The sequence below is a fragment of the Gracilinanus agilis genome, chromosome 1, assembly GCF_016433145.1.
Source record: "Gracilinanus agilis isolate LMUSP501 chromosome 1, AgileGrace, whole genome shotgun sequence".
In the NCBI taxonomy this organism is placed as follows: domain Eukaryota; kingdom Metazoa; phylum Chordata; class Mammalia; order Didelphimorphia; family Didelphidae; genus Gracilinanus; species Gracilinanus agilis.
Genome location: NC_058130.1, coordinates 539,856,485 through 539,883,643, shown reverse-complemented (window position 1 = coordinate 539,883,643; position 27,159 = coordinate 539,856,485). Strand labels below are relative to the sequence as shown.

At 35.2% G+C, this 27,159-nt stretch overlaps 1 protein-coding gene and 1 pseudogene across 1 annotated transcript in view; both read right to left on the bottom strand.

Annotated features, from left to right (window-relative positions):
- OSBPL1A (oxysterol binding protein like 1A) overlaps positions 1–27,159 on the bottom strand; it is a 323,698-nt gene that overhangs the window by 234,771 nt on the left and 61,768 nt on the right. The window contains exons 5-11 of the mRNA XM_044666526.1: positions 23,750–23,861; positions 20,047–20,132; positions 18,612–18,756; positions 14,040–14,101; positions 13,900–13,944; positions 13,108–13,181; positions 12,952–13,015 (exon numbers count right to left, since the gene is read on the bottom strand). Of these exons, the coding sequence (XP_044522461.1) occupies positions 12,952–13,015; positions 13,108–13,181; positions 13,900–13,944; positions 14,040–14,101; positions 18,612–18,756; positions 20,047–20,132; positions 23,750–23,861 (588 nt within the window). The remainder of the gene's footprint in view (positions 1–12,951; positions 13,016–13,107; positions 13,182–13,899; positions 13,945–14,039; positions 14,102–18,611; positions 18,757–20,046; positions 20,133–23,749; positions 23,862–27,159) is intronic.
- Positions 2,073–2,883, bottom strand: LOC123239276 (annotated as a pseudogene).

Here is a 27,159-nt window from a genome sequence, read left to right as displayed (position 1 = left end):
ATTTTGTATCCTACAACTTTGCTAAAGTTGTTGATTATTTCTATAAGCTTTTTAGTTGATTCTCTATGACTTTTTAAGTAGACCATCATGTCATCTGCAAAGAGTGATAGCTTGGTTTCCTCATTGCCTATTTTAATACCTTCGATTTCTTTTTCTTCTCTAATTGCTACTGCTAGTGTTTTAGTACAATGTTAAATAAAAGAGGTGATAATGGGCATCCTTGTTTCACACCTGATCTTACTGGAAAGGCTTCTAATTTATCCCCATTGCATATGATGCTTGATGATGGTTTAAGATATATACTGTTTATTATTTTTAGGAAAGGACCTTCTATTCCTATACTTTCTAGTGTTCTTAGTAGGAATGGGTGTTGTATTTTGTCAAAGGCTTTTTCAGCATCTATTGAGAGAATCATGAGATTTTTGTTGGTTTGCTTGTTGATATGGTCAATTATGTGGATGGTTTTCCTAATGTTGAACCATCCTTGCATTCCTGGTATAAATCCCACTTGATCATGATGGATAACTCTCTTGATCATCACTTGTTGGAGTCTTTTTGCTAGTATTCTATTTAAGATTTTTGCATCTATGTTCATTAAGGAGATTGGTCTGTAATTTTCTTTCTCTGTTTTTGATCTACCTGGCTTTGGAATCAGTACCATATTTGTGTCATAAAAGGAATTTGGTAAGACTCCTTCTTTGCTTATTATATCAAATAATTTGTATAGTATTGGGATTAATTGTTCTTTGAATGTTTGAAAGAATTCATTTGTGAATCCACCAGGCCCTGGCGATTTTTTCTTAGGGAATTCTTTCATGGCTTGTTCAATTTCTTTTTCTGATATTGGATTATTTAAGTATTCTATATCTTCTGCTGTTTATCTAGGCAATCTATATTTTTGTAAATATTCATCCATATCACCTAGATTGCTAAATTTATTGCCATATAATTAGGCAAAATAGTTTTTAATGATTGCCTTAATATCCTCTTCATTATAGGTGAGGTCTCCCTTTTCATCTTTGATACTGTTAATTTGGTTTTCTTCTTTCCTTTTTTTCATTAGATCTACCAATACTATGTCTATTTTATCTGTTTTTTCAAAATACCAGCTTCTAATCTTATTTATTCAGTTTTATTAATTTCTCCTTTGATTTTTAGTATTTCTAATTTAGTTTTCTTCTGAGGATTTTTAATTTGTTCATTTTCTAGTTTTTTAAGTTGCATGCCCAATTCACTAACCTCTGCCCTCCTTAATTTATTAATATATGCACTCAGTGATATAATTTTCCCCTTAGAAATGCTTTGGCTGTATCCCATAGGTTTGGGATTGTCATTGTCTTCAATGAAATTATTAATTGTTTCTGTGATTTGTTCTTTCACTAAATTATTTTGGAGAATCATATTATTTAATTGGCAATTAGTTTTTGGTTTGCCTCTCTGTGTATTTTTTTTTAAGCTGGGGTAGATATATTTATTTTTTGGTAACATACATTAAGTGGCACTAATTACACAGTAACTCTAAGGTAACTAACATGAAACCACAGCACTGTAGCTTTGCCACAGCTGCATGGGGACTCACCATCTTTGGCTGGTCCCACTTTCAAACAATTGAAATAATACCCCAGATCTATACCAATAAAAGCCTTGTAAGAAGTCCTGCTCTGAAGTGACTCTGTATTTATTACCCAGAGGGCCCTGCAGCTGACAGCAACAGGACGTGTTAGGTATAAAAGTAGTTAAAGCCCAATTCACAAAAGTTATCACCTTTTTCTCTTTCTAGAAAGAAGCAAGAAGTTAAGAATTCCCTTGAATTACTGCCAGATGTGCTGGTTGGGAGAATGAGGAAGGTTATTAAGAGTAATGTCAGAGGGACCCTGGTGTGCACAGATGTGTTAGACACAGACTGTCATTAAACAATCATGGTTGGCTTCTAAGTACTGGTAGCAAGATGATTTCTGATTTGTAAATCTCTTAAATAATAGAATAAATGAAAAAGACCAATAATCATACACTAAGATTAATAAACAGCACTTCAAAAATTAACCGTGTGAGGGTTGGGCTTTCCATTGTGTTTACAAGACAAGGCACCCGGATTTTTTCTTTCCACGTCTGGCTTGCAAAGCTGCTCTTGTGGCCATTTAAAAAACCTCCCCCACACCGTCTTTGGTCTTTGCTGAACACTCCATATATCCAAATGCACCAATTCGATTTGCCATATCTCTGCCTTCTTCAGGTTTCACTGGCTCTTGTTTCATCTTGGCCAGTTCCCACCTCATGTGCTCATCATTTAGAAGATCCTTCTTGTTCCCAACCAGGATAATGGGCACATTGGGACAGAAACGCTTCATCTCCGGGGTCCACTTCTCAGGGATGTTTTCTAAACTATCAGGGCTATCGATGGAAAAACACATAAGTATAACATCAGTATCTGGGTAGGAAAGAGGTCTAAGGGGATCATAATCTTCTTGACCAGCTGTGTCTCACAAAGCCAACTCTACTTGTTTTCCATCCACTTCAATATCTGCTACATAATTCTCAAACACTGTGGGCACATAAACTTCAGGGAATTGGTCTTTGCTAAATACAATCAGCAAGCATGTCTTCCCATATGCACCGTCACCAAATATAACCAACTTTTTTCGGATGGCGGCCATAGCTCAGGCGGTTCTTGAGTCCCTTTTCACCGGGCGAGCCGCGCATTCTAGGACTCCGGCAGTTTCTACACTAGAAACCGGCGGGCAGGCAGGTGGGGAGCGGGAGCACGGGCGGGTAGGCGGGCGGGTGGCGGCGGCCTCTGTGTATTCTTACTAATATCTATTTTTATTGCATTATGATCTGAGAAGGTTACATTTATTATTTCTGCTTTTTTGCATTTGTTTGCCATGTTTCTATGCCTTATTACATGGTCTATCTTTGTGAATGTTCCATGTGCTGCTGAAACGAAGGTGTATTCATTTTTGTCCCTATTTATTTTTCTCCATATATCTATTAACTCTAATTTTTCTAGGGTTTCATTCACCTCTCTTATCTCTTTCTTATTTATTTTTTGGTTTGATTTATCTAGCTCTGATAGGGGAAGATTGAGGTCTCTCACTAGTATGGTTTTGCTATCTATTTCATCCTTGAGCTCCACTAGCTTCTCCTTTAGAAATTTGGAAGCTATACCGTTTGGTACATACATATTGAGTACTGATATTTCTTCATTGTTTATACTGCCTTTTACTAAGATGTAGTTACCTTCCCTATCTCTTTTAACCTTATCTATTTTTACTTTGGCTCTGTCAGAGATCATGATAGCCACCCCTGCCTTCTTTTTCTCATTTGAAGCCCAAAAGATTTTGCTCCATCCTCTCATTTTCACTCTATGTATATCTGTCTGTCTCATGTGTGTTTCTTGTAGATAACATATGGTAGGATTTTGGTTTCTAATCCACTCTGCTATTTGCTTCCGTTTTATAGGCGAGTTCATCCTATTCACATTCAGTTATAATTATCAATTGTGCTTTCCCAGACATTTTGATTCTCTCTCCTGGTCCTGTCCTTTCTTCTTTCACTGTTACCTTCTATACCAGTGTTTTGTTTTTAATCAGTTCCTATAATTCCCTCCCTTGTTGTACTTCCCTTTCTCCCCCCCCCCTTCTTATTCCCCTCTTATTGTTCTTTAAAGCCATGCCACGCTCCCCCAAGCCCTCTCCCTTCCTAGTATTGCTTCCCTCCCCACCAGTCTGTTTGTTATCCTTCTGCTTCTCTATAGGGTGTGAATCAATTCTCTGCCCCAATGGATCTGATTGTTCTTCTCTCTTTACGTTGATTTCAATGCACTTAAATATTGAATATTTCCTTTCTCTAATCTCTTTACCCTTACAGTGTATTGTTATTTTTCCCTGTTGGTCTCACGTGCTTCTTTATGGAATATAAGTTTATTCCTTTTGTTTGTTTTCCTATTTTTCTTATTATTATCTTCTCCCCCCAAGTTTTGTATATATTTATCCCTACATACATACATACATACATATATATATATATATGTATATATATATATATATATATCGCTTGACATTTCATCCTATACAGTTTGTCCCTGTTCCCTCTATGTAAACTTCTAGTTACCCTGTTGGTAATAACAATTTTTAATATTTGCCAATACCTTCTTTTCTTCTTGGGATATAAATTGATTGAACTTGTTGTGTCCCTTAAAGAAAAGAATTTTTTCTCCTCCCCCCATTCTCTTAATTACCTTATCTTGATTCTCTTGAGTTCTGGGTTTGGACAGCAAATTCTCTATTTAAGTCTGGTTTTTTCTTGATGAATGTTCGGAAGTCCTCAATTTTATTGAATGACCATACTTTCCCCTGCAATAATATAGTTAGTTTTGCTGGATAGTTGATTCTTGGTTGTAGACCCAGTTCTCTTGCTTTCCGGAATACTGTGTTCCATGCCTTCTGGTCCTTCAATGTAGATGCAGCCAGATCCTGTGTTATCCTAACTGTGGTTCTCTGATATCTGAATGACTTCTTTTTGGCAGCTTGTAATATTTTTTCCTTTGTCTGGTAGTTTTTGAATTTGGCTATAATATTCCTGGAAGTTGTCAGTTGTGGATTAAATGTAGGAGGTGATCTGTGGATTCTGTCAATTTCCACTTTTCCCTCTTGTTCAAGAATTTCTGGGCAATTTTCTCTGATAATTTCTTGTAAAATGCTATCTAAGCTTTTTCTTTTATCATGATGTTCTGGTAAACCAATAATTCTTAAGTTGTCTCTTCTAGCTCTGTTCTCTAGATCTTTGGTTGAATCAATGAGGTGTTTCATATTCTCCTCAAATTTTTCATTTTTTAAATTTTGTTTAATATATTCTTGCTGCCTTCTGAAGTCATTTGCTTCTAGTTGTGGAGTTCTGTTTTTTAAAGACTGAATTTCATCCCTGGCTTTTTGGTCATCCTTCTCTTTCTGGTCAGATTTTCTTTGTAGATCATCTTTTGCCTTTTTTGCTTCATTTTCAAGCTGGCCAATTCTGGCTTTTAAGACTTTATTTTCTTGTTTTAGTTCATGTATTTCCTTTTTGAAATTGTCTTCAGCCTCTCTTGATTGCTTTTTGAGTTCCTGAAGTTCTTGAGTTAATTGAATTTTAAATTCTTGAGTTAATTGAATTTTGAGATCTTCCAAAGCCTGTGTCCAGTTCGTTGGAACTACTTCCTCTTCTTCTATTTCTATTTCATTTGCTTTCTTTTCACTTCCTTGAAAGAAGCTGTCAATTGTCATTTCTTTTCTCTTTTTCTGTTGCTTACTCATATTTTTTCCTTCCTTGTTCTGCTAGTTTGAGCAGATGTATTTAATGATCTTTGATGAAAGAAGTTCCCCCAGCTGACAATCGAGGTTTGTAATTACTTTCTCTACCCTCTGAAGACTTCTTGTCTGTCTAATTATTGGGATTAATCCTGTATTGATTGGATTAATCTTACTGTTTACTCTGCCCTGAGGCTAAAACCTCAAGGGGAGGGAAAAACAAACAAACAAACAAAAAAACCAAAAAAATTCATGGGGGGACAAGAAGGAGTGTTTTAGCTGAACTGAGCTCTCCAGCAGTGGGGTCCCCCTGCATTGTCCACTGTGTTTGATCTGATCTGGTTTTCTTTCCTTTTGAAGCCCTGCATTCTCTATCTTGGTATGAGGAAGCCAAACTGTCTGAGGTCTGGGGTTTGGCTCTCTCTAAGTCACCGTCTTCAGGGTGTTTTTGCTGTGTTTTTCTGGTTTTCTCCTCCAGTCACCTCTCCAGTGCCTATGTTTAACTCCCTAAGTCAGGTGCTAGCAAGGCCCTCTCTCCTGACCAGTGCGCCCACTGGCCCTGATATTTCCTGGGCCACTGTAGACTCTACACAGCATGTAGGGGAGGTGTCCTAGGATCCTGGGATTCCCCTTCTACGCCCTCAGGCTGGAAAGTTCAAGAATTGAAGCCTTTTTCTTGGCATACCTCTTTAGTTATGCTGCAGTAGGGTTCCCCCTGCTCTGTCCAGTTATTAGATTTGGTCCTCTTTCTTCTCGAAGCACATTGTTTTCTATCTCAGTGTGTAAGGGTGCAGAGATTTTAAGATTCGCTCTGTCTAAGCCACCATCTTCCCCAGGTCTGGTATTTTTTTTAACAGAAATAGGTATTGATTTTGTCAAATGATTTTTTTGTTGATATTATATGATTTTTGCTGATTTTGTAACTAAAATTGTTAAAACTATAGTTTTCCTAATATTAAATCATTTTTGCATTCCTAGTAAAAATCCAACCTAGATATAATACTTAATCTTGTATCATGTTGTTTTTGTCTATTTGCTAATATTTTTTAAATTTATGTTAATTGAAGATATTGGTATACATTTTCCTTTTCTGTTTTAATTCTCCCTAGTATATGTATCAAAGCCATATCTGTGCCATACAAGAAATGTGGTGCATTTTTGCAAACCATTTACATAATACTTAAATTAATTGTTATTTGGATGTCTGAGAGGAATTGTTTGTGAATATATTTGATCCTAGAATTTCTTCTTTGGAAATTTATGTTTTGTTCAATTTCTTTCAAGTTGAGTTTAAATTCTCCTTATTTATTGTTTTGTTAATTTGGACATTATATGTTTTTGTAAATATTTACTGATTTCATTTAAGTTGTTTGTTTTGTTGAGATATATTTGAGCAAAGTAGTTTCTAATAACATCCTTTATTTCTTCTTCATTTTTAATGAATTTTCCTTTTTTTACTTTTGAAATTGGTAATGTGGTTTTCCTCCTTATTCTTTTTAAATAATTAGCTGAGGATTTATCTGTTTCCCCCCAAACACCTCCAAGTTTTATTTATTAATTAAATAAGCTTGTTTTTTCTATTTTATTATTTATTTCTTTCATTTGTAGGATCTTTACTTTGGTATTTAATTGGGAGTTTTAAAATTTAGTGGTATTTTAGTATTTTTATTGTATTCTCCATTTGCTGATCTGTTCTTTCTCTTTTCTGTTAATCGGACTATTTAGAGATAAGTTTTCCCCTAAGAACTGCTTTACCTGCATCCTAAAAATTGTAGAATGCTATCTCATCATTATCTGTAATGAAATTTATCTGTTGTTTCTATAATTTGTTCTTTGCTCCAGTAATCTTTTAGAATTATGCAATTTAGTTTATTTAATTTTTAATATTTTTTCAGTGGTCATTTAGTTTTATTGTATTATGATTAGTCAAGCATAAGTATAATATTTCTGATTTTTTGCATTTGTCTCCTGATCATGTCCTAAGACATCACCAATTTTTCCAAAGGTGCCATGCACAGGTTTTAAATATGTATACTCCTTTATATTTCAATTCAAAAATTGTCAGAAGTTTATTATATCTAATTTTTCTAAAATTCTATTCAAATCCATAATTTTTTTCTTATTTAGATTTACCTAATACTAATAGAGATAAACTGAGGTTCCTCCGTTTCTAAAAAATTGGCCATTGTCCTTTTAATTAATTTAATTTTTCCTTTAAATATTTAGAAACTATGTTGGGGTATATATGCTAAAAACCAGGAATAAATTCATTATCTATGTTATCTTACAGCAAAATATGTTTTTTATCTTTATCTCTTTTAATGGTCTGTTTTTGCTGCTGCCTTGTCTAAAATCATAATACTCTTGCTTTTTTATGCTGAGGAATAATGTATTTTTAGCACAAGGTTTTGGCTTAAAAATGCATTCAATTCAACAAGTAAAACTATGGGAATTGGAAGAGGGGAAATAGAAATATAAGACTGAAGATAATAGTAGGGAGGGATTAGTCATAAACGAAACTAACCTTAAGTTTACAGAGGAGATAGTGAAAAGAGTAGAAAGGAATAAACACATAACAATCATAATTGTGAATATAAATCAAATGAATTCACCCATAAATGAAAAGGTCAACAAGATTGGATTTGAAAGCAAATCCCAACAATATGCTGTTTAAAAGAAATGTTTAAAAAATAAATGCACCCACAGAGTTAAAGTAGAGGATGGAACAAAATCTATTACGCCTCAGTTGAAAACAAACAAAAACAAAACAAAACAAAAAACCCAGGAGTAGCAATTATAATTTCCAACACGGAAACAGCAAAAACACTGAATTAAAACAGAGGAAAGTAACACTTTGCTGAAAAGTTAACATAGGCAATGAACTGATTTCAATCCTTAATAGATATGTACCTCCCCCCAATTCAATAAACTCCAGTGGCTCCCTATCCCCTATATATTTTCGGGATCAAATATATAACCTTCTCTATATTTGAAGCCTTTCTCAATCTGGTCTCTCTCTTTTTTTAATCTCTTACTTTCTATCCTAGTAACAACTCTAAAACAGAAAGGCAAGGGTTAAAGGCAAATAGGCTTAAGTGACTTGTTCAGAGACGTATAGCTAGGAAATGTGTAAGGCCAGATTTGAATCTAGGTTTTCCCAACCACAGGCCTGACACTCTATCCACTGTGCCACGTAGCTGCCCTAATCTGGCCTCTTTCTATCTTTTTAGTCTTCTTTTTCTTTTAAAAACCCTTCTATCTTAGAACTGATCCTGTGTTCCAGGACAGAAGAGCAGTAAAGGCTAGGTAACACGGGCTAAGTGATTTGCCCAGGACACAACTAGGAAGTATATGAGGCACATTTGAACCCAGGACCTCTCAACTCTAGGCCTGGCTCTCAAATTCACCTAGTGGCCCCTTCTCTCTACTGTTCTACTCTTACGCTTTCCTCCCATCCATGATCCAGCTATCATGATACAATGTTTTTGCCACAGGGCAAAGCACAGTACTATGTCATACTTACTGGCCCCCCTCTCTACTCTCCTCAATAAACTCAAGTATATCTCTATTGCCTTCAGCCTCAAAAACAAAATTCTCTGACATTTAAAGCCTTTCATAACCTATAGTCTTCTTATACCTCACTCCCTGTTGAGTGTTCTGTGATCCAGTGATGCTGCCCTTCCATGAACTAGACACTCCATATGTTAGTCCATCAATAAACATTTATTAAATACCTACTATGTGCTAAATTGTCAATTACTAGAGATCATGTTGCCAACATCTGCTAGATTGTGGAGAGAGCAAGTGAGTTTCATAAAAATATCTACTTCTGCTTCACTGACTAAAGTCTTTGTGTGGATCATAATAAAATAGGTCAAGTCCTCAGAGATGGGAGTACCAGATCATCTTGTTTCCTGAGGAACCTATATGTGAGCCAAGAATTGAGTATTAGAACTGAACAAGTGACTGACTTAAGAATGGAAAAATATGAGTGGGCAGTATATTATCATCTTATTTATTTAACTTATATGCAAAGCATATCATGCAAAATGCCAGGCTAGATGAATCAAAAGCCAGAATAATTTCCGATATGGAAAAGATACTACTCTGATGGCAGAAAGTAAAGAAGAATTAAGGAACCTCTTGATGAAAGTGAAAGAGGAGAGTTTAAAAGCTGGCTCGAAGTTTATTATAAAAAATATTTTTAAACCTAAAATCTTGGTAATCCCTTGCAAATAGAGGGAGAAGAAATGGAAGCAGTGTCGAGTTTATATTCTAGGGCTCAAAGCACTGCTGACAAGCAACTGCAAACATGAAATTAAAAGGTGCTTACACCTTGCAAGGAAAGAGAAAATTTAATATTAGACCGTCAAAACAACTTTGAATTTTAAAGCAAAGGATCTCACTTCTGAGCCTCTAAACTGTATCTCTGTAGTGCTGGGTAAAGTCCTTCCTACAGTGGTAGAAGATGTGGTACCAGTTCTGTGTGGCTGTTCTAAGGATCATGTGGTCACTCCTGGCACCTAGAAGACCTGCTTCTGATCTGGACTGGGGTTGGAGTCTCCAAATCATAGGGGCTCAGAAAAGGGAATTCACAAGGAAGCATAAATTGAATGAGGGAAAGAAAATAGGGCTCTTTTGCCTCAGGACTGCAGAGAGAGGAGGTGACTAGGAAAACACTGGTACACCTATGGTGTGGGGAAAGGCAGCTAGGAGAGTGCCAGCACTGGCAAGTACTGGCTAGGGAAACCTCAGTGCACACACATAGTCAAGTTTGGGGCTGGCCAGGAGAGGGCTAGCTCACCTGAAGTCTGGCTGTAAAGCTGGCCCAGTCAGTTGGGGGAAGAGGCTTGTAAAGGGAATAGCCGGCCATATGTGGCTGATGTCTTTTCTTTCTCTAGCCCACTTTTTATTATTTAATAAATAATTATAAATTGAGATACAGTCACCAGAGAATTTTAATAGAAAGCTATGGTAAATTAGGAAAGCATACTAAAAAGCAGAACCATCACCTTGCCATCAAAGGTCTGTACAGTCAAAGCTATGAATTTTCCAGCAGCAATGTATGGCTTGAGAGCTGGACTGTAAGGAAAGCTGAATGTCATAGAATCAATGCTTTCAAATTGTGGTGTGGAAAAGAATCTTGAGAGTCCTTTCCAAATTTCATATTCCATGACAGTATAGTTACTCTCACTACAAAACTGTAGGGTACTCCTTTTCTCTGTTGTCAGTTAGCATCATCCCAACCACCTCATGTATCAATATTATCCAGTTCCTTCCTCCTTTCTCTAAAAACAATGAAAATCCTTTTGCTGTCTTTAAATGTTTACCAGCTTGAAATCAAAGCTTTGTATTCATCCTACTTTACCTAATTCTTATTTCTAATTTATACATTGGAGCCAAGAGGTAGGGGACTCAGCAGGTTTTTTGTACAGAATAGGGCATATAGCCAGCTGATTTTTATTTCCCACAAGCCTCCCCTGATGACCCTATCTCTTCCTACAAGACTCATTTTCTTCTATCCTGCAGCATAGGGGTTGTGAAGGATGTGGATGGAGGGCAGGCAGCAGAAAGTACTTAAGACTTAGGATAACAGCATGAGAGAAGAAAGAGAACTATTTTTAAAAGGGAGTGAGTAACAAGGTATGGAATCAAGGAACAAGATCACACCAAAGGATGGTGATCTATCTTCTACCTTAACAGGGAACCTCAAAGCAATCTGATTTTAGGAGAAAGTAACTATATCTGACAGAGGTTTCACAATGGGAAAGCAAATCCCACATAATGTGGACATGTTTATCATATAATGCTCTTCTGTGTACCACATACTAGGGGTCACTCTCAATGACAAAATAACTCTGGATCAGTGATGGGCAAACTTTTTAAAAAGGGGACCAAAGAAAAGGAAATGCTCATCTGTCAGTCTGTTTCTAAGGTAACTCTTTCAAAGTTTCATTGTATTGTATCCTACTCATTGTATTCGTCAGATTAGGAGTAATGTTGCTGGGGGCAGATAGAACATTTCAGGCCCCTCCCCAAACTGGCCCTCTGCCCATAGTTTGCCCATCACTGCTCTAGATCATGATAAAATAAAAGAATGATTGATTACTGGCCAAAGATGGAGTACAATGAATTGCTGCTATTGTTGAGTCATGTCTTCATGACTCTTCATGATCCGATTTATGGTTTTCTTGGCAAAGATACTGCAGTGGTTTGCCATTACGTTCCACGCAAGGTTTATAATCTACTTCACGAACTCATCTATGTACTCCTTTTGTCCAAATGGTATATAGCATATTCCACAAGAAAATTGCTTCTATTTGTTCCTCCTCTGATCTTTGTTTTCTCAAATGAGCATATCTCTTTAATAAAGTTAATGCTACCTTTTGCTTATCTTGTTTTTGTTTTTTAAAGTAAAGTATACTCATCCAGAGATAAATTCTAGTCATGAGTATTATCTCATCCAAGTTCAATGATTCCTATATGATGTCAAATTTGTTTCTTTTTGTGAAGAACTTTAGTTCCATCATATTTATTCCCCAAACTTTGTGCATTTGTATATAATGTTTGAGGCCATGGGTTTTTATTACTATCTACTTTATTAGAAGGTATCATCTATAAACTTCTAGCTAGTATAAATGACTATTCTTCATTCATTTGATCTATTCCGTATGGTATCTTCTATAGGAGGAGATACAAATAGGTAGTTTTCTCCCTCCCTCAACTTCTTAAATTTAGAGCCTATTTGATTTTTAAAGTACTGTTTTAGTACAGCAGGCATTTACTACTCTCAACAATTATATAAAGATCTCAATTTTCACCACTTCATTTCATCCATCTGTATATCTTATTAAACCTAAAAGCCATCGTTCCCTTTTCATCCTCTCACACTCCTCTTCACACCTGAGTGGAATTCCTCAGTTTCCACATACTCTCAAATAGAATTAAATCGATATTTTGCCTTTGTTATTCATCTAACAAGGCTGTAAGTCTTTCCAACCCAAACCAACAAAAATGTTCCATTTTTCAACATTTTTCTCTCTGATACTATTTCCAAGAATAAACTGGGGAATGTGAGAAGGTTTCCTTTATTTTATTGCACTATGTAATATTATAATATCATAATATCATCTGTGGCCTTTTCTCTAACTATAGCTATCACTTCCAATTTATCATTTTGTTTTCTAAATGCTTTTAAGATTAGTGTTCAGAATGGCAGAGGTTATCAGAAATTTCAACACTAGATAAATAAAAGTATTAGGATACTGTCAATTACAAAACATCAATTATATCTATGTTCAATTATAAGTAAAAATATTCCTAATAACAAATATAATTTTTAAAATTTTTAAATTATTTCCTACCTCAATTCAGAATTTCCTAATAACAAATATAATTTTTAAAATTATTTCCTACCTCAATTCAGAATTTCAATTGAAAAATGAAAAGTCTGGATCCCCCTAAAATAAAAAATTTGCTAACATTTTCAAATCTTTAGAAAGGTACATTCCATATACATTTTTTAGATGATAATACATTATACTGGTTTTCACACTAGCATTGCTGGCTTGTGGAATGACAAGTTCTAACAAATTATTCCTAATAATCACTTTCAAGTCTTGGTTAAAATTTGTTTTTAAAAGGTTAAAAAGTCAAATTTTCTCCCTACCGTACATGTAGCTTGAGTCAAATGCTTGCATCCTTGGCGGTGAGTATTACTAATTGCATCAAGCCTTTCAGAGGGAAAAAAATAAAAAATAAATAGCTTAACTCTATTAACTAGATTTGAAAATATTTAAGTTTAGTGAAGATACATAACACTTACTGTTTCCTATACCATGAAAGAACTCCATGTTCTAATACTATCCAGCACAGTCTCCAACCAAAAAATCTTGAACTCTAAGGAGAAAATGAATCATTTCAGAAGCTGGCATATAATTTAAGTTCGAATTCAAATGTATTACTGCAACTCTGCCATATGAACTGAAAAAAAAATATTCTTGTACTTCTTTGCCTATTGAAACCATTATCTGTTGATAATTAGGTTCAAATTTTTAAAAAACAGCAACTTTAAATAGTGAAACCAAAATAAGTGTCAAACTAGTCAGAGCAATACTTGACTATAAAGAAGTCTTTTTTCTCCAACATTAGTTATGAAAGGAGAGGTTTATGGAACAGTACAAAAGCTATTTCTTAATGATGATGACCTTGAAAATCTCTAATGAACTTACTTCACAGAAAAAAATCTAATATATATATTCAGGAGGAATATATATGTATACAAAAAACTACAAAGATGATTCATATTAAAAAATAAACTTTAAGATTTGTTACAAACAGGCTGTAAACGAATCCAGGCCAAATCAATTATCTTCTTCACGTTACAAAAAGAACTCAGTCTTTAGAATCATGAAAATATTTCCAAAGTGAGAGCATGTTAAAAATAAATAAGATAACTACATTAAATAGAAAGTTAGATTAGATGACTCCAAGGGACCCTTCAAAATTTATGATTAGATGTTTTTAATAACAACAAAAAAAAAATAGTTGGAACTTACAAGGCCACACCTTGTTTGCCTTAAGATTTCTGAGAAGCAAAATAAACCAAGAGACCTACCTTCCAGAGAGGACCTTCATATCGTTTCAATACTTTGTAGACAACCTATTTAAGAGATTTCCTTGTTAAAATGCCAGTTCACATCATATTTTTCCTTTCTAAAATAATTGTTTGCAAATATTTGATATATTCATCCATACCTTATTACCACCAAGTGCATGTTTCATTTCTAGACCTTGGGCTAGGTCAAGGGGTCTCTGATCTATATAAAAGCAATGAGAAAAAATTTATCATTTTCTATTCTTTTCCACTCCATCATAATTACCCAAAAGAATTTCCCTTTGCATATCACCTCTATGGTTGTCCTACAAAGCATCCTTTTCAATGACCATCTAACAATCCATGACAAGATTTAAGATAACCCAAGGAGTCTTGAAATTCAAGGAGGGAAATAAACCTCAACATAACATCACTTAATCAAGCTGTAGGCTTACGAAACTTTTCAGAAATAAAAATAAACTTGTTTCATTAAGTGGTAGGTATTAAAGGTATTCCAAAAGTTGAGGCTCAACTTGGCCTCTTAGTTCAAGAATCACCATTGAAAGCTTCTACTGCAACAACAAAAAAAAATATACCACTGAGTGATATTTTTGCACATGTGCAGAATGCTATGCTTAATCAAATGAATTGTTAAAACATGACAATTTTGAGGTTATCTTTTGGTAGGTAGAGGGATGAGACCTATGACTTCATTAATCTAAGGTACTCTCAAGTGAGGAAATTATCTCTACTAATATAGAGTTGACAAGAGCGATGAGAAATTAAATAATCTATCCACGGTCACAGTCAGTATATATCAGAGGTAGGAATTCAATTAGATTTTTCAGATGTCAAGAACACCCTACACCACATTATTTATCTGGATAGTCAACAAAAGTCAGTATGCTGCTCTGGGTGCCACGAAAGGATACCAAATATACAAAAGACAAAAGATCCTATTCTTAAAGCTTTTATAATCTTGCTAGTAAAATATATGTAGGAAAGAACATCAAAGCTGAGCTTGGTTCTCTGTAATTTTCATCTAACAAACCCATTTCCCAAAAGCATTTTGGGGTTGCATGAAGTCTATCTCAAATTTAAACTTATAAAGGACCATGGAAAGAAAAATTCAAAATTAATTCAAAATTTAAAAATCTAATTCTAAAGAATATGTGGGTCAAAGAACAAATCATAGAAATAATTAGTAATTTCATTGAAAAGAATGACAACAATGAGACAATGGACGAAAATTTATAGAATACAGGCAAAGTAGTACTTGGAGGAAAATTTATACCTCTAAAAACTTACATCAGTAAATTAGAGAAAGAACAGATCAATTAATTGAGCACGCAAATAAAAAATTAGGGAGAAAAACAAATTAAAACTCCCGATTAAAACTAAATTGGAAATCTTAAAAATCAAAGATAAAAACAACAAAATTAGAAGAAAATCATTGAATTAATAAATGAAGCTAACAGTTTTATGAAAACAACAATAGATAATGCATTGGCTAATTTAATTTAAAAAAGGAAAGAAGAAAATAAAATTACCAGTATCAAAAATGTTAAGGGTGAATTAACCACAAATGAAAAGGAATTTAAAGCAATTATTACATAATCTAAGTAAAATGAATTATATTTACAAAAATAGAAAATGCCCAGATTAACAGAAGAGGAAATAGAAATACTTAAATAATCCCATCTTGGAAAAAACTTTGAACAAGCTATCACTGAACTTCCCAAGAAAAAATCCCCTAGGCTCATGGATTCATAAGTGAATTCTACCAAACTTTTAAAGAATAATTATAAGTACTACCTATCTAAGACGAGCAGCAAGCGTTATCTGTAATGGGGCCAACTTAGAAGCCTTCCCAATAAAATCAGCAGTGGAGCAAGATGCCCATTATCATCACTATTATTCAATATGGTACTAGAAATAGTAGCTACGGCAGTAAGAGGAGAAAGAGAAATTGAAGGAATTAGAATAGGCAATGAAGAAAAGAAATTATCACTCTCCACAGACAATATGATGATACAGTTAGAGAACCCTAGAGAATCAATTAAAAAATTCGTCAAAATAATTAACAACTTTAGCAAAGTAGCAAGATAGAAAATAAACCCATATAAATCATTGGCATTTCTATACATTATCAACAAAGCCCAATAACAGAAGACAGAAAAAGAAATACAATTTAAATTAACAAAAGACAATATAAAATACTTGGGAGTCTACCTGCAAAAACAAACCTAGGAACTATAACAAATTAATTACAAAACACTTTTCACAAAATCAAATCCGATCTAAACAACTGAAAAAATATTAATTGCTCATGGATTAGACAAGCAAATATAATTTAAAAAGACAAGTTTATCTAGATTAATCTACTTATTCAGTGCCATACCAATCAAATCTCAAAAAAATATTTTATAGAGCTAAAAAAAAAATACATGAAGGAAGGTGGCCTAGATGTACAAGATCTCAAACTGTACTACAAAGCAGTAATCATCAAAACAATCTTGTACCAGCTAAGAAACAAAGTGGCAGAGCAGTGGATCAGATTAGGTATAAAAAATTTAGTAACAGTAATTTAGAGTTTGATAAATCCAAAGAATTAAGCTTTTGGGACAATACCTCACTATTTGATAAAAAAAAAAAAAAAAAAAAAACTATTGGGAAAATTGGAAAAGGGTATGACAGAGACTGGGAATAGACCAACACCTCATACCACATACCAAGAGATAGTCAACACAGGTACATGACCTAATATAAAGAGTAATATCCTAAGAAAATGAGAGCATGGAATAGTTTACTTCTCTGCTCTATGAATAAGGGAAAAATTAGGACTAAACAAGAGATAAAGAGCATTTTAAAAAATAAAATGGACAAATCTGATTGCATTAAATTTTAAAATTTTTGTACAAATGAAACAAATACAACTAAGATTAGAAGAAAAGCAAAAATCTGGGGACATTTTTTATAGCAAGTATCTCTGGTAAAGGTCTAATATTTCAAATATGTAGAGATCTAAATCAAATTTATAAAAATAAAAGTCATTCTCCAATTGATAAATGGTAAAAGGATATAAATAGGCAGTTTTCAGATGAAGAAATCAAAGCCATAAACAGTCATGAAAAAATGCTCTAAATTTTTCTTGACTGGAGAAATACAAATTAAAACAAGTCTGAGGTACCACCTCAAACCTATTAGACTGGTTAATATGAGAGAAAAGGAAAATGACAAATGTTGGAGGGAATGCAGGAAAATTTGAACACTAATACATTGCTTGTGGAGTTGCAAACTGATCCAACCATTCTAATGAGCAATTTAGAACTATTCTCAAAGCATTCAAACTGTGCATACTTTTTCATCAAACTATACCATCATCACTAGGTCTGTATGCCAAAGAGATAAAAAAAAAAGGGAGAAAGGAACCATTTGTGCAAAAATATTTTTGCAACTCTTTTTGTGGTAGCAAAGAATTGGAAATTGAGGGATTATCCATTGCCTGTGGAATGGCTGAACAAGTTATGGTATATGATTGTGATGGAATACTATCATGCTTTAAGAAATGACAAATAGGAAGATTTAGGAAAAAATCCAGAAAGACTTGTGTGAATTGATAGAAAGTAAAGTGAGCAGCTGGGTGGCTCAGTGGATTGAGAGCCAGGCCTAGAGACTGGAGGTTCTAGGTTCAAGTCCAGCCTCGGACACTTCCAGCTGTGTGACCTTGGGCAAGTCACTTGACCCCTATGCCCACCCTTACCACTCCTGGGCCAAGGACGGTCCCTAGCCCGGATGAAAAAGGAGGAGGGTTGGGCGTGGGGCTAGCAACCCCACCCTGTAAAAACTACATCTGCTAAAGAAACTGCAACCTAAAGTAGGGGCAGCTGGGCTAGCTCAGTGGATTGAGAGCCAGGCCTAGAGACGAAAGGTCCTAGGTTCAAACCCGGGCTCAGACACTTCCCAGCTGGGTGACCCTGAGCGACTGTGTGACCCATTGCCTACTGGTTGTGGCCCTATGCTCCTAGAATGGAGTCCCAGGATAAAAAAAAAAAAAAAAAACAGTGAGCAGAACCAGAATAACATTGTACATAGTGAAAACAATATTGTTTGACAAACAACTGGGAATGTCCTAGTGGAATAGTGAGCGCCTAAAGTCAAGCTTGAAGTCAAGAAGAACTGGTTCCAATTCCTACCTCTGATACATACTGCTTATGAAACCCTGAGCAAACCAGGTCACCTCTCAAGGCTGGCTCTAGGCAAAACTCTACAGTGGTTCCCAAACTTTTTTGGCCTACTGCCCCCTTTCCAGAAAAAATATTACTTAGTCCCCTGGAAATTAATTTTTTTAATTTTAATAGCAGTTAATAGGAAAGATAAATGCACCTGTGGCTATCACTGTCTCCCTGGATCACTGCAGCACCCACCAGGGGGTGGAATCACTGCGATGTCAAGAAGTTGCTGACTTGCACTGGTTGACAGAGTTTCCTAATCTGGGAGTTCCCTAGATCAACAAAATCACAGGTCTAGTCTCTATCCCTGTCCCTAACTAATTTAGAAATAACATTAATTTTTTTAGGTACATTAAAATTTTTCACTTTGAAAATCAAATGCTGGACCATCATACCTAATAATTTAATAAAAGCTCTAGTAAAAATGAATAATGGGACACATAATTTTATTGAATTTATAAATTATGAGATAACAAATATTTAAATTCACTCCTTGCTTACCGTTTTTGTTTTTCAGACTAGGGTCAGCACCACTTTTCAGAAGTTTTAAGGCACAATGCTTGTGTGCACGATATGCTGCACAGTGCAGAGGTGTATTTCCCATCTGGTCAGAACAGTTAACATTAGGAGGATTTGGTCTGTTGAGCTGAAAATGATAAGGACTACTTTCAAATAATTATGTTAATTAAAGCAATTAATTACTATATGTTCATTAATAACAAAATATCAATTAACGGAATAACAGTGGTTATTTCAAAAAATGAATAAATGTAGTTGAAAGCTCATCATATTTCTTCTGATTAACAGTTAATTTCACCTATATTCATTTTTTGTTCTCAACTCCCCATTTCAGTTAACAAAGTACTACATTTTCTTATAAATAAATATAAAACATGCTTTATTATTTTGAAATTTTCAATTTTTTCTACTTTGCAAACTTAAAAAGTGTTTTTCTTTAAAAAGTCAGGATTAAAGAATTTGAAAATCAAAGAAACATTTGTTATAGTTCAATTAATAAGTGAAATAACATAGTCCTGCTAGTCAGAGAGGCAAAATTCAGGACCAGTTAAGAGTTTGAAGCTTAATGAGAATTTGTGGGAAATAGAACAAAATAAATAATAATATGAAGGGGAAAGGTAAAAGATGAACAAGGGCTGTGAATTTATGACTATCCTCATAACTGTGGAAGGTAAATGCTATTATGATACCCATTTTACAGATGAAGATACTGAAGCAGAAAGAAGAGAAATGACTTCCCCAAGGTCATACAACTCAGTGACTAAGAGAAGATTCAACCTTAGGTGTTCCTATCTCTACATTTCACACTCTGCTCTGTCCATTATGGCTTATACCTATCTATGTAGAAGGTGCTGAGCACATACAAAGATAAAAAATAATAATGTCCACTTAGAGGAATTTAAAGTCTATTAAGGGGAACAAGACATGTATGGAAAGAGGTATAATTTAAAGTACATCCTGATGGAGGCAGAGGTTTTATAAAATTATGAAAAGAAAGAACTTCAGCTGGTGAAATTTTCAAGGAAGTGGTGGCACTTGAATTAAGGGTTCAAGGAAAAGAAGTATTTTAACAAACAGAAGGAATTTATTTTTAAAAGGAGGAATGGCATCCAGATATGATGGCCTGAGTGGATGTAGTTGCATAGTTCAATTGGAATGTAAAGTAATGTGCACAGGTGAATAGTGAAATATGATTGGAAAAGAAAGGTAGATTGAGTAATATTGTACACTGCTTTCAAAGCCAATTTAAGTAGTTCACATTTTATTTTATGAGAATACAAAGTCACTGAACACCTTTGTTCTCTAAAGTGTTTTAGTCTTGATCTTCAGCTCTCTTAGAAACAGATTGTTTAATGTATTAACCACATAATAAACAAAAGCCAGTTCATGGTTTGCTTATTCTTTAATTTTTTTTTACCAATGTTGTCAGTCCTGCTGTGTTTCCTTCTCTTGCTGCTGCCAAAAGCAATTCTTCAAATTTTCTTTGTTGAGTTCTTTCTACAGCTGTTGGTACAAGGAATTAATTTTAATCTACTCTAAGTCAGAGGATAATTTTTCAAATATTTCAATAACAAAAAAATGAAGTAAATCAATTTTGATATTTCCATTAAAAAGCTTCTAACCTCTCTCACTTACCTTTAATCTCTCCTTATCTACTGGCTACAAACATATCTATGTCTCTTCCATATTTTTAAAAAACACTCCATTGATCCTTCCATTCATGCAGTCATCATGTGGGTGTACATACAGTATACATATATAAAAACACATCTATGTGTATATATTATGTATCTATCTTTTCCCTTTTTTTCCTAAGTTCTTTGAGAAGTACTTCTACAATAGATATCTCCACTTCCCTTTCTCTTATTCTTGTCTTTATTCCTTCCAGTTTCAGATTTCACAATTCCATCAAAACCACTCTCTTCAAAGTTACCAGTGATCTCTTAAATTGACAAAACCAAAGACTTTTTCTCAACCCTCATTGTCCTCAACTGAACTCATCATCTTTCCCTTTAAATCCTCCCTATCTTCTAATGTCCCTATTGCTGTAAAGGGCAATACCATATTCCCAGTCCCTCAGTATCACAATGTAGGTGTCATTCTTGACTCCTCTCATTCTCTCACCCATTATATTTAAATTTCTGGCAAGGTCTTTTCACCTTTGTGATATCTCAAATATGCTCCCTTCTCTCTTCTGATTCTGCTAGCACCTTAGTAGTAGCAGGCCTTCATCACCTTCTACATGGACTACTGCAGTAGCCTGCTATTTGGTCTTTCTGGCACATCTCTCCCCATTTTAGCCTGCCCTCCACTCAGTCCCCAAAGTGATTTTCCTCAAGCACTAGTCCTATCATGTCACTCTCCTACCAATAAACTCTAATAGCTCTAAGTAGCTAGGTAGCACAGTAGATAGAGTGCTAGGGCCTAGAGGCAGCAGGACCTTAGATACTTCCTAGCTATATGACCCTGGGCAAGTCACTTAACCCCAATTGTCTATCCTTGTTGCTCTTCTGCCTTAGAATTGATACTTAGTATACTTATTGATTCTAAAACAGAAGGGAAGAATTTTTTTTTTTTAAATCTCTAATGGCTCCTTATCACCTGCAGAAAAAAATACAAAATTCTCTATTTGGCATTCAAAGCCCTTCATAAATTAGATCACCCCTTTACCTTTCCAGCTTCTTGCACCTTTAACACCCCTTCTGTACTTCTAGATCCAGTGACCTAACCTCCTTTTTGTTCTACAAACGAGATACTCATTTCTTTACTCCAGCCATTTTCTATGGCTGTCCTCCATTCCTAGAATATTCTCTCTCCTCATCTCTACCTTCTGATTTCCTTAGCTTGCTGCCAGTCCTAATGAAAGTCCTCTCATCTACAGAAAGTCTTTCCCAATGCCTCTTAATTCTAGTGCCTCCCTCTATTACTTCCTATCTATCATATATAGAGCTTACTTGCAAATATTTGCTTGTTGTATTCCCCATTTCCTTGAGAGATGTGATTTGTCTTCTGCCTTTCTTTGTATCTCAGCACTTAGTACAGTGCAGAAGAAGGGAAAGAGGAGGGTATTTTATAAATGCTTACTGATATGCTCTTTAATAAAAACAAAAACAAAACTTGTTTTTTCCCATTCTTATTATTTTAACTACTCTGATATCACAATCTTGTTTTTTTAGAGTTTGAACAAATTAGTTTTAAAGAGAGATAGCTTCCTTAATGCTCTTTGAGTATTCTATCAGTACTGTATTCTCAGGAGCAAATCATTTTTGAGTTCCCACTATATGTAAGGCATAACGTTTGGCACTTTACATGTTTGTAATGAAGATAAAAGAGGCCCATGGCTTAAAGGCCTTTAAATTATTAAAAGTAATATTAAAAAAACTAATGCCTAGAGAAAAAATTAAAAATACAAATATTCATATGCATAAGTACATGAGGCTCTGAGGCAAAGGTTAACATTAATGGTTTAAATTAAGGTTAATGGGATTATGAGTAAAGTGTAGGATCTAACAAAACTTTGAAAGTTACAGCAACCATTTGTATTTGGATTCTGTGTGCTATGTTCCTAAGATTAGCAACATAAATTAACATACAGGTCTATTGAGGTTAAGGCAGAAGTTAAGATTAGTCTAGCTTCGACAGATGATCAATAAGGAAACTTCAAAATAAGGATAGGAATATCTGCTAGAAGGCCATAAAGTACATATTTGGGAGTTCAGTTTTAAAAGAGTGAACAAACATTTATAAAGTTAGCAAACATTTATTAAGTGCTAGAGACTATGCTAAGTACTAGGAGAAAGAATGAGCAAAGACACAATGAATAGTCTACATTTCTATATTACTCTAAGTTTCCCTGCCTATTTCCCCATTCTTTGTTATTTCTGAATAAGCCACTATTTTCTTCCTTTGTCTCTCCTTATTTGCTTAACTCATCATAAAATCTACCTCCTTCTCTTTCCATTCTACTAGAACTGGCTTCTCAAAAGTAGCCAATAACCTCCTAAATCAGGACATCCAATGACTTACTCTCAGTCCTACTCTTCATTCTATGACTATTCTTCACAGGCTTTCTACTTCATCCTCTGATTAGCTAAATGGGGGACATGGGACATTTTCCAAAGATCAGTACAGGCAGACATTTTGCTCTGCATTTTCTATGACCTCTCCCTAGCTGACTCTCATGGTTTTAAATATGACTTCTATGCAAATTATTCTCAAATCTTTACCTCCAATCCTTCTCTCTCTCTCCCAAATCCCAGTGCCACATTTTTGAATATCAATTGGATATATACCAACCACTTCAATGTCAACTGAAAATTTATCCTAAACAACCTCTCACTATTACATGGAAATCCTTGTATTCATCTCTTGTTATTCATCTTTAACAAATTCTCTCAAGGTATAACAGTAAATCTTGTCCACATTTTCAAGTCCCCAGTCCTGCTAATATTCTTCATTCTCAGTAGATAACCTTGTCCTTATGATACTTAGGATACCAAAGACATGTACCATAAGGTCACTCTCTGATCTTTCTTACATAAAAACACATTGCTACCAATGCACATAAAGATACTCCCTACCTATGCCAGTTATCTACTCAGTGGTCCAACATGGTAACAATTCTTCCAGTTCCTTCAAACTCAAAACTTAGGTGATAATTTTGATCCATCATTCTCCTTTACCTCCTTCAATCTTAGAGTTAGAAAACAACACAGGGGTCATTCAGTCTTAACCATTGGTGCTATACATCTAAATAATCTGTGACAAGTTTTCAACTAATGTCTGCTAGAACACTTTTAAAAAGAAGGAATTCAACACCTAAAAATGAATGCCCAATCCATTTCTGGGTCACTCTTTTTGCAAAATTCTTCACTATACTTTGTTAATCTGTTTCCTACAGCATTTACCCTCTTTAATCTGATAACCCTTCAAAAATATTTCATGTCTGCTATAATATAATCTTTAGGTCTTTTCTTTGTGATAGACTTTCTTCTGAGAAGGCTCATAACTTTTTAATGGACACATTATAGTGTCCATTTTGTATTTGGAATATTCAAAGGCTTTTCTGTTTCCTCCATTCTCAGCCATAGATACTATATTTACAGGAAAGATTTTATTACCTTCAAGCATGCTTCTTATTTCTTTGTCATGAGTAACTTCTTTTGCTGTCTGTCCACTCCCATTCACAACAACAGCATCAGCATTATGTTCTAAGAGAAGCATTACCAATTCCTTTAAAAAAGTAAAGAAATTAGTCTTAGCTATTATTAAGACTGTCTTACTATTATGGCACTTTTGGTTCTGGAGTATAAAGATAATGCAGTATAGACAATATTTCTGAACACATTTATTATGCATTGCCAATCCGATCACATGGGTAGTATAACTGATTTTATTGTAATGATTGCCTAGCTCAACTAAAATAATGAAATTGTTTGCATGTATAAATAAGACAACATTTAAATTCTTTTTATGGGAAACAAATTGTGTGAATGTGTGCCTGTATGCACATGTGTAACAAAAGCAATGTAAATCACCCCTATTGCTAAGGAAAAATATCAAGTGCTGAGAAAGGAATAAGTTTAGAAACATGCTAGCAGAGATATAACTGGGACCCTGCAAGCATAACAGGATCTCAGTTCCAACTTCTAGCCCAATTTAAAGCTTACAGAGAAAAAATGAAGGCAGGAATCCTAGAATAAATGGAAACTTACAGTACTGTCACTCTGAACCACGCTGTAGATCTAAATCAGCAGAGATTTCTGGCTGCCTGAAACCGTCAGAGGTCCACTATTGCTGATACCTAAACCCAAGTTGGGAACTTTCAGGCATCAATTAGACTTTGTCCTAGATTAGACTCATCAGACCCCTTTGAGAGTACTGAAAGCTTTCAGGTCCCCATCCTGAGTTGTCCCCAAGAGCCTAGAATAACACAATATTTAATACCCCAAAAAAGCAGCAACAGGATAAATCCAGACATTCCCTCCATAAGTATGTGGAGTTTAGTCCTAATATCTAATCCAAAATCAGAGCAACTAGGAGAGAAACTGAGAGACTACCAGGGATGGAAGAATGAGGAAAGAAACAAACAAAAAAGAATCCCACTATCATTAGTTATTATGGAGACAGAAATGCTCAATACACAAAAACAGATGAGAATGATTTTAAAACACGCATAAACAAAATGCCTCAAGAAAAACACAGCCTGTGCACAAATTCAACCAGAATTCCTAGAAAAGATGAGGAGCCTAAAAAAATTTTTAATACTTTTTAAGTGAAAAAATAGAAAAGAAATGAGAGCTATGGAAGAAAGACCTGGCAATGAAATCAATATTTTGGCATGAGAGGCACAAAACCTTTACTTCCTGAAAATTTTGACCAGATCAAATTGAAGCCAAGAGACAAGAAGAAATATTGGCCAAATGGCTGAAAATATAGAAGAATATATAGGATCTTTCATAGCAAAAACAACCTTAGAAAGCAGTTTAAGGAGAAGATATTTAAGAATCATTGGACAACCTAAAAGGCATGACCAAAAAATAAGCCTAGACATATTTACAGAAATCTTAAAAGGAAACTGTTCAAAAACCTATTACAACCAGAAGGCAAAAGAGAAATGGAAAGAATTCACAAATCATCTCCTGAAATCCCAAAATAAAAATTCCTAGTAATATTGTAGTCAAAATCCAGAAGTCAAAAAAGCAAAATACATGCAGCCAAAAAGAAAGAATTCAGGTACCAAGAATTCATAGTCATGATTACACACAATTTGGAAGCTACAGTATAAAGGAAAAGAGAGTTTATGGTATCAGATGATGATGGAATATTACTGTGCTGAAAGGAATATGAACTGGAAAGACTTACAGGAATACAGAGTAAAAGGAGCAGAACCAGGAGAGCATTGTACACAGAGACTGATACACTGTGGCACAATTGAATGTAATGGACTTCTCTACTAGCAGCAATGCAATGATCCAGGACAATTCTGAGGAACTTATGAGAAAGAACACTATCCACACATCCAGAGAAAGAACTATGGTAACAGGAACACAGAAGAAAAATAATTTGATTGATCACATGGTTTGATGGGGATATGATTGGGGATGTTGACTTTAAATGATCATTCTACTGCAAATATTAATAACATGGAAATAGGTTTTGAATAATGATACATGTAAAATCCAGTGGAATTGCTCGTCAGCTCTGGGAGGGGTGAAGGTAAAGGTATGGGAAAAATCATGAATCATGTAACAATGGAAAAATATTCTAAATAAATAAAAAAAGAAAAAGAAAAGAGAGTTTAGAATGTGATATTCTAGAAGACAAAGAATATAGGGTTACCACCAAGAATCACTTAGCCTGGTTCCGGGTTAAGATGGTGGCAGAGTAAAAAGCAGCTCTTAACCTCTCCTGACCAAAACACACAAAACTCCTCAAGGGGACATAAAAACAAGTCCAGACGAACGGAGGAACCCCACAACAGGGTGCAGTGTGGAAGGTACATGGAATCGAGGCATTTTCATGCTATAAAGGGGTGAAACAGCTCTCACTAAATTGCGGGCTGAGCAACCACCCCACCCCCAACCCCTCCACACACAGCACCTATAGCACTGAATCCAGCTAAAAAGAAATAGAGCAAGTTTGGGGCACCCATCGAGTCATTGGCAGCTCCGGGGCCTGTTCCTGAGAGCAGCAAGATTTGGGACCCCAAAAAGCCAAAGAACGCACCTGAAATCTGAGCGCGGGCTTAGGACGCAGAGCGCGGGAGCAGAGGTCAGGCAGGCTCAGAGCTCAGGCTCCGAGGAGGCGTGAGTGGAGGCAGACACAACCACAAGCTAAAGCTCTGAAATCCTGAGTGGGGAACCAGCGTGGACAGGTGTACGACTGTGGAAGCAGCACCCTGAGACTTGTAAAAAAACCTCCCGCAGAGGATCAAGCAAGGGGATCCACCAGGGGGCTTGACCACGGACAGACCCTGAGCGCAAGGATAAACCTGAGAAGCTGCTGGGCTAACGATGGCTACCCAGTCTCAGGAAGTTCAGAAGAGAAAGATTAACAACAAGAAAAAGAAGTCTTTAACACTTGACAACTTTTACACAGAGAAAATCCAGACAATCGAGCAAACAGAGGAGGAGAACAAACAAGCATCCGGACCCTCCTCAAATAAGGAGAACTCCTCACAAGCTATGGAAGAGTTCAAAACTAAGATTTTGAGGAAAATGGAAGAGATCTGGCAAGAAAATAACAGTTTAAAAGGTAGAATCTTGCAACTGGAAAGTGAGGCTCAGAAACCAAATGAACTGATAAGCAAATTGAACACCAGAAATGACCAGATTGAAAGAGAAGCTTATAGCCGAAAACCAGAAGATTATGGCCGAAAACCGAAAGATTATAGCCAAAAACCAGTCCCTAAAGGCTAGAAATGAGCAGCTAGAAGCTAATGATCTCTCAAGACAACAAGAACAAATAAAACAAAGTCAAAAGACTGAAAAAATAGAAGGAAACATGAAATATCTCAATGAGAGAGTGA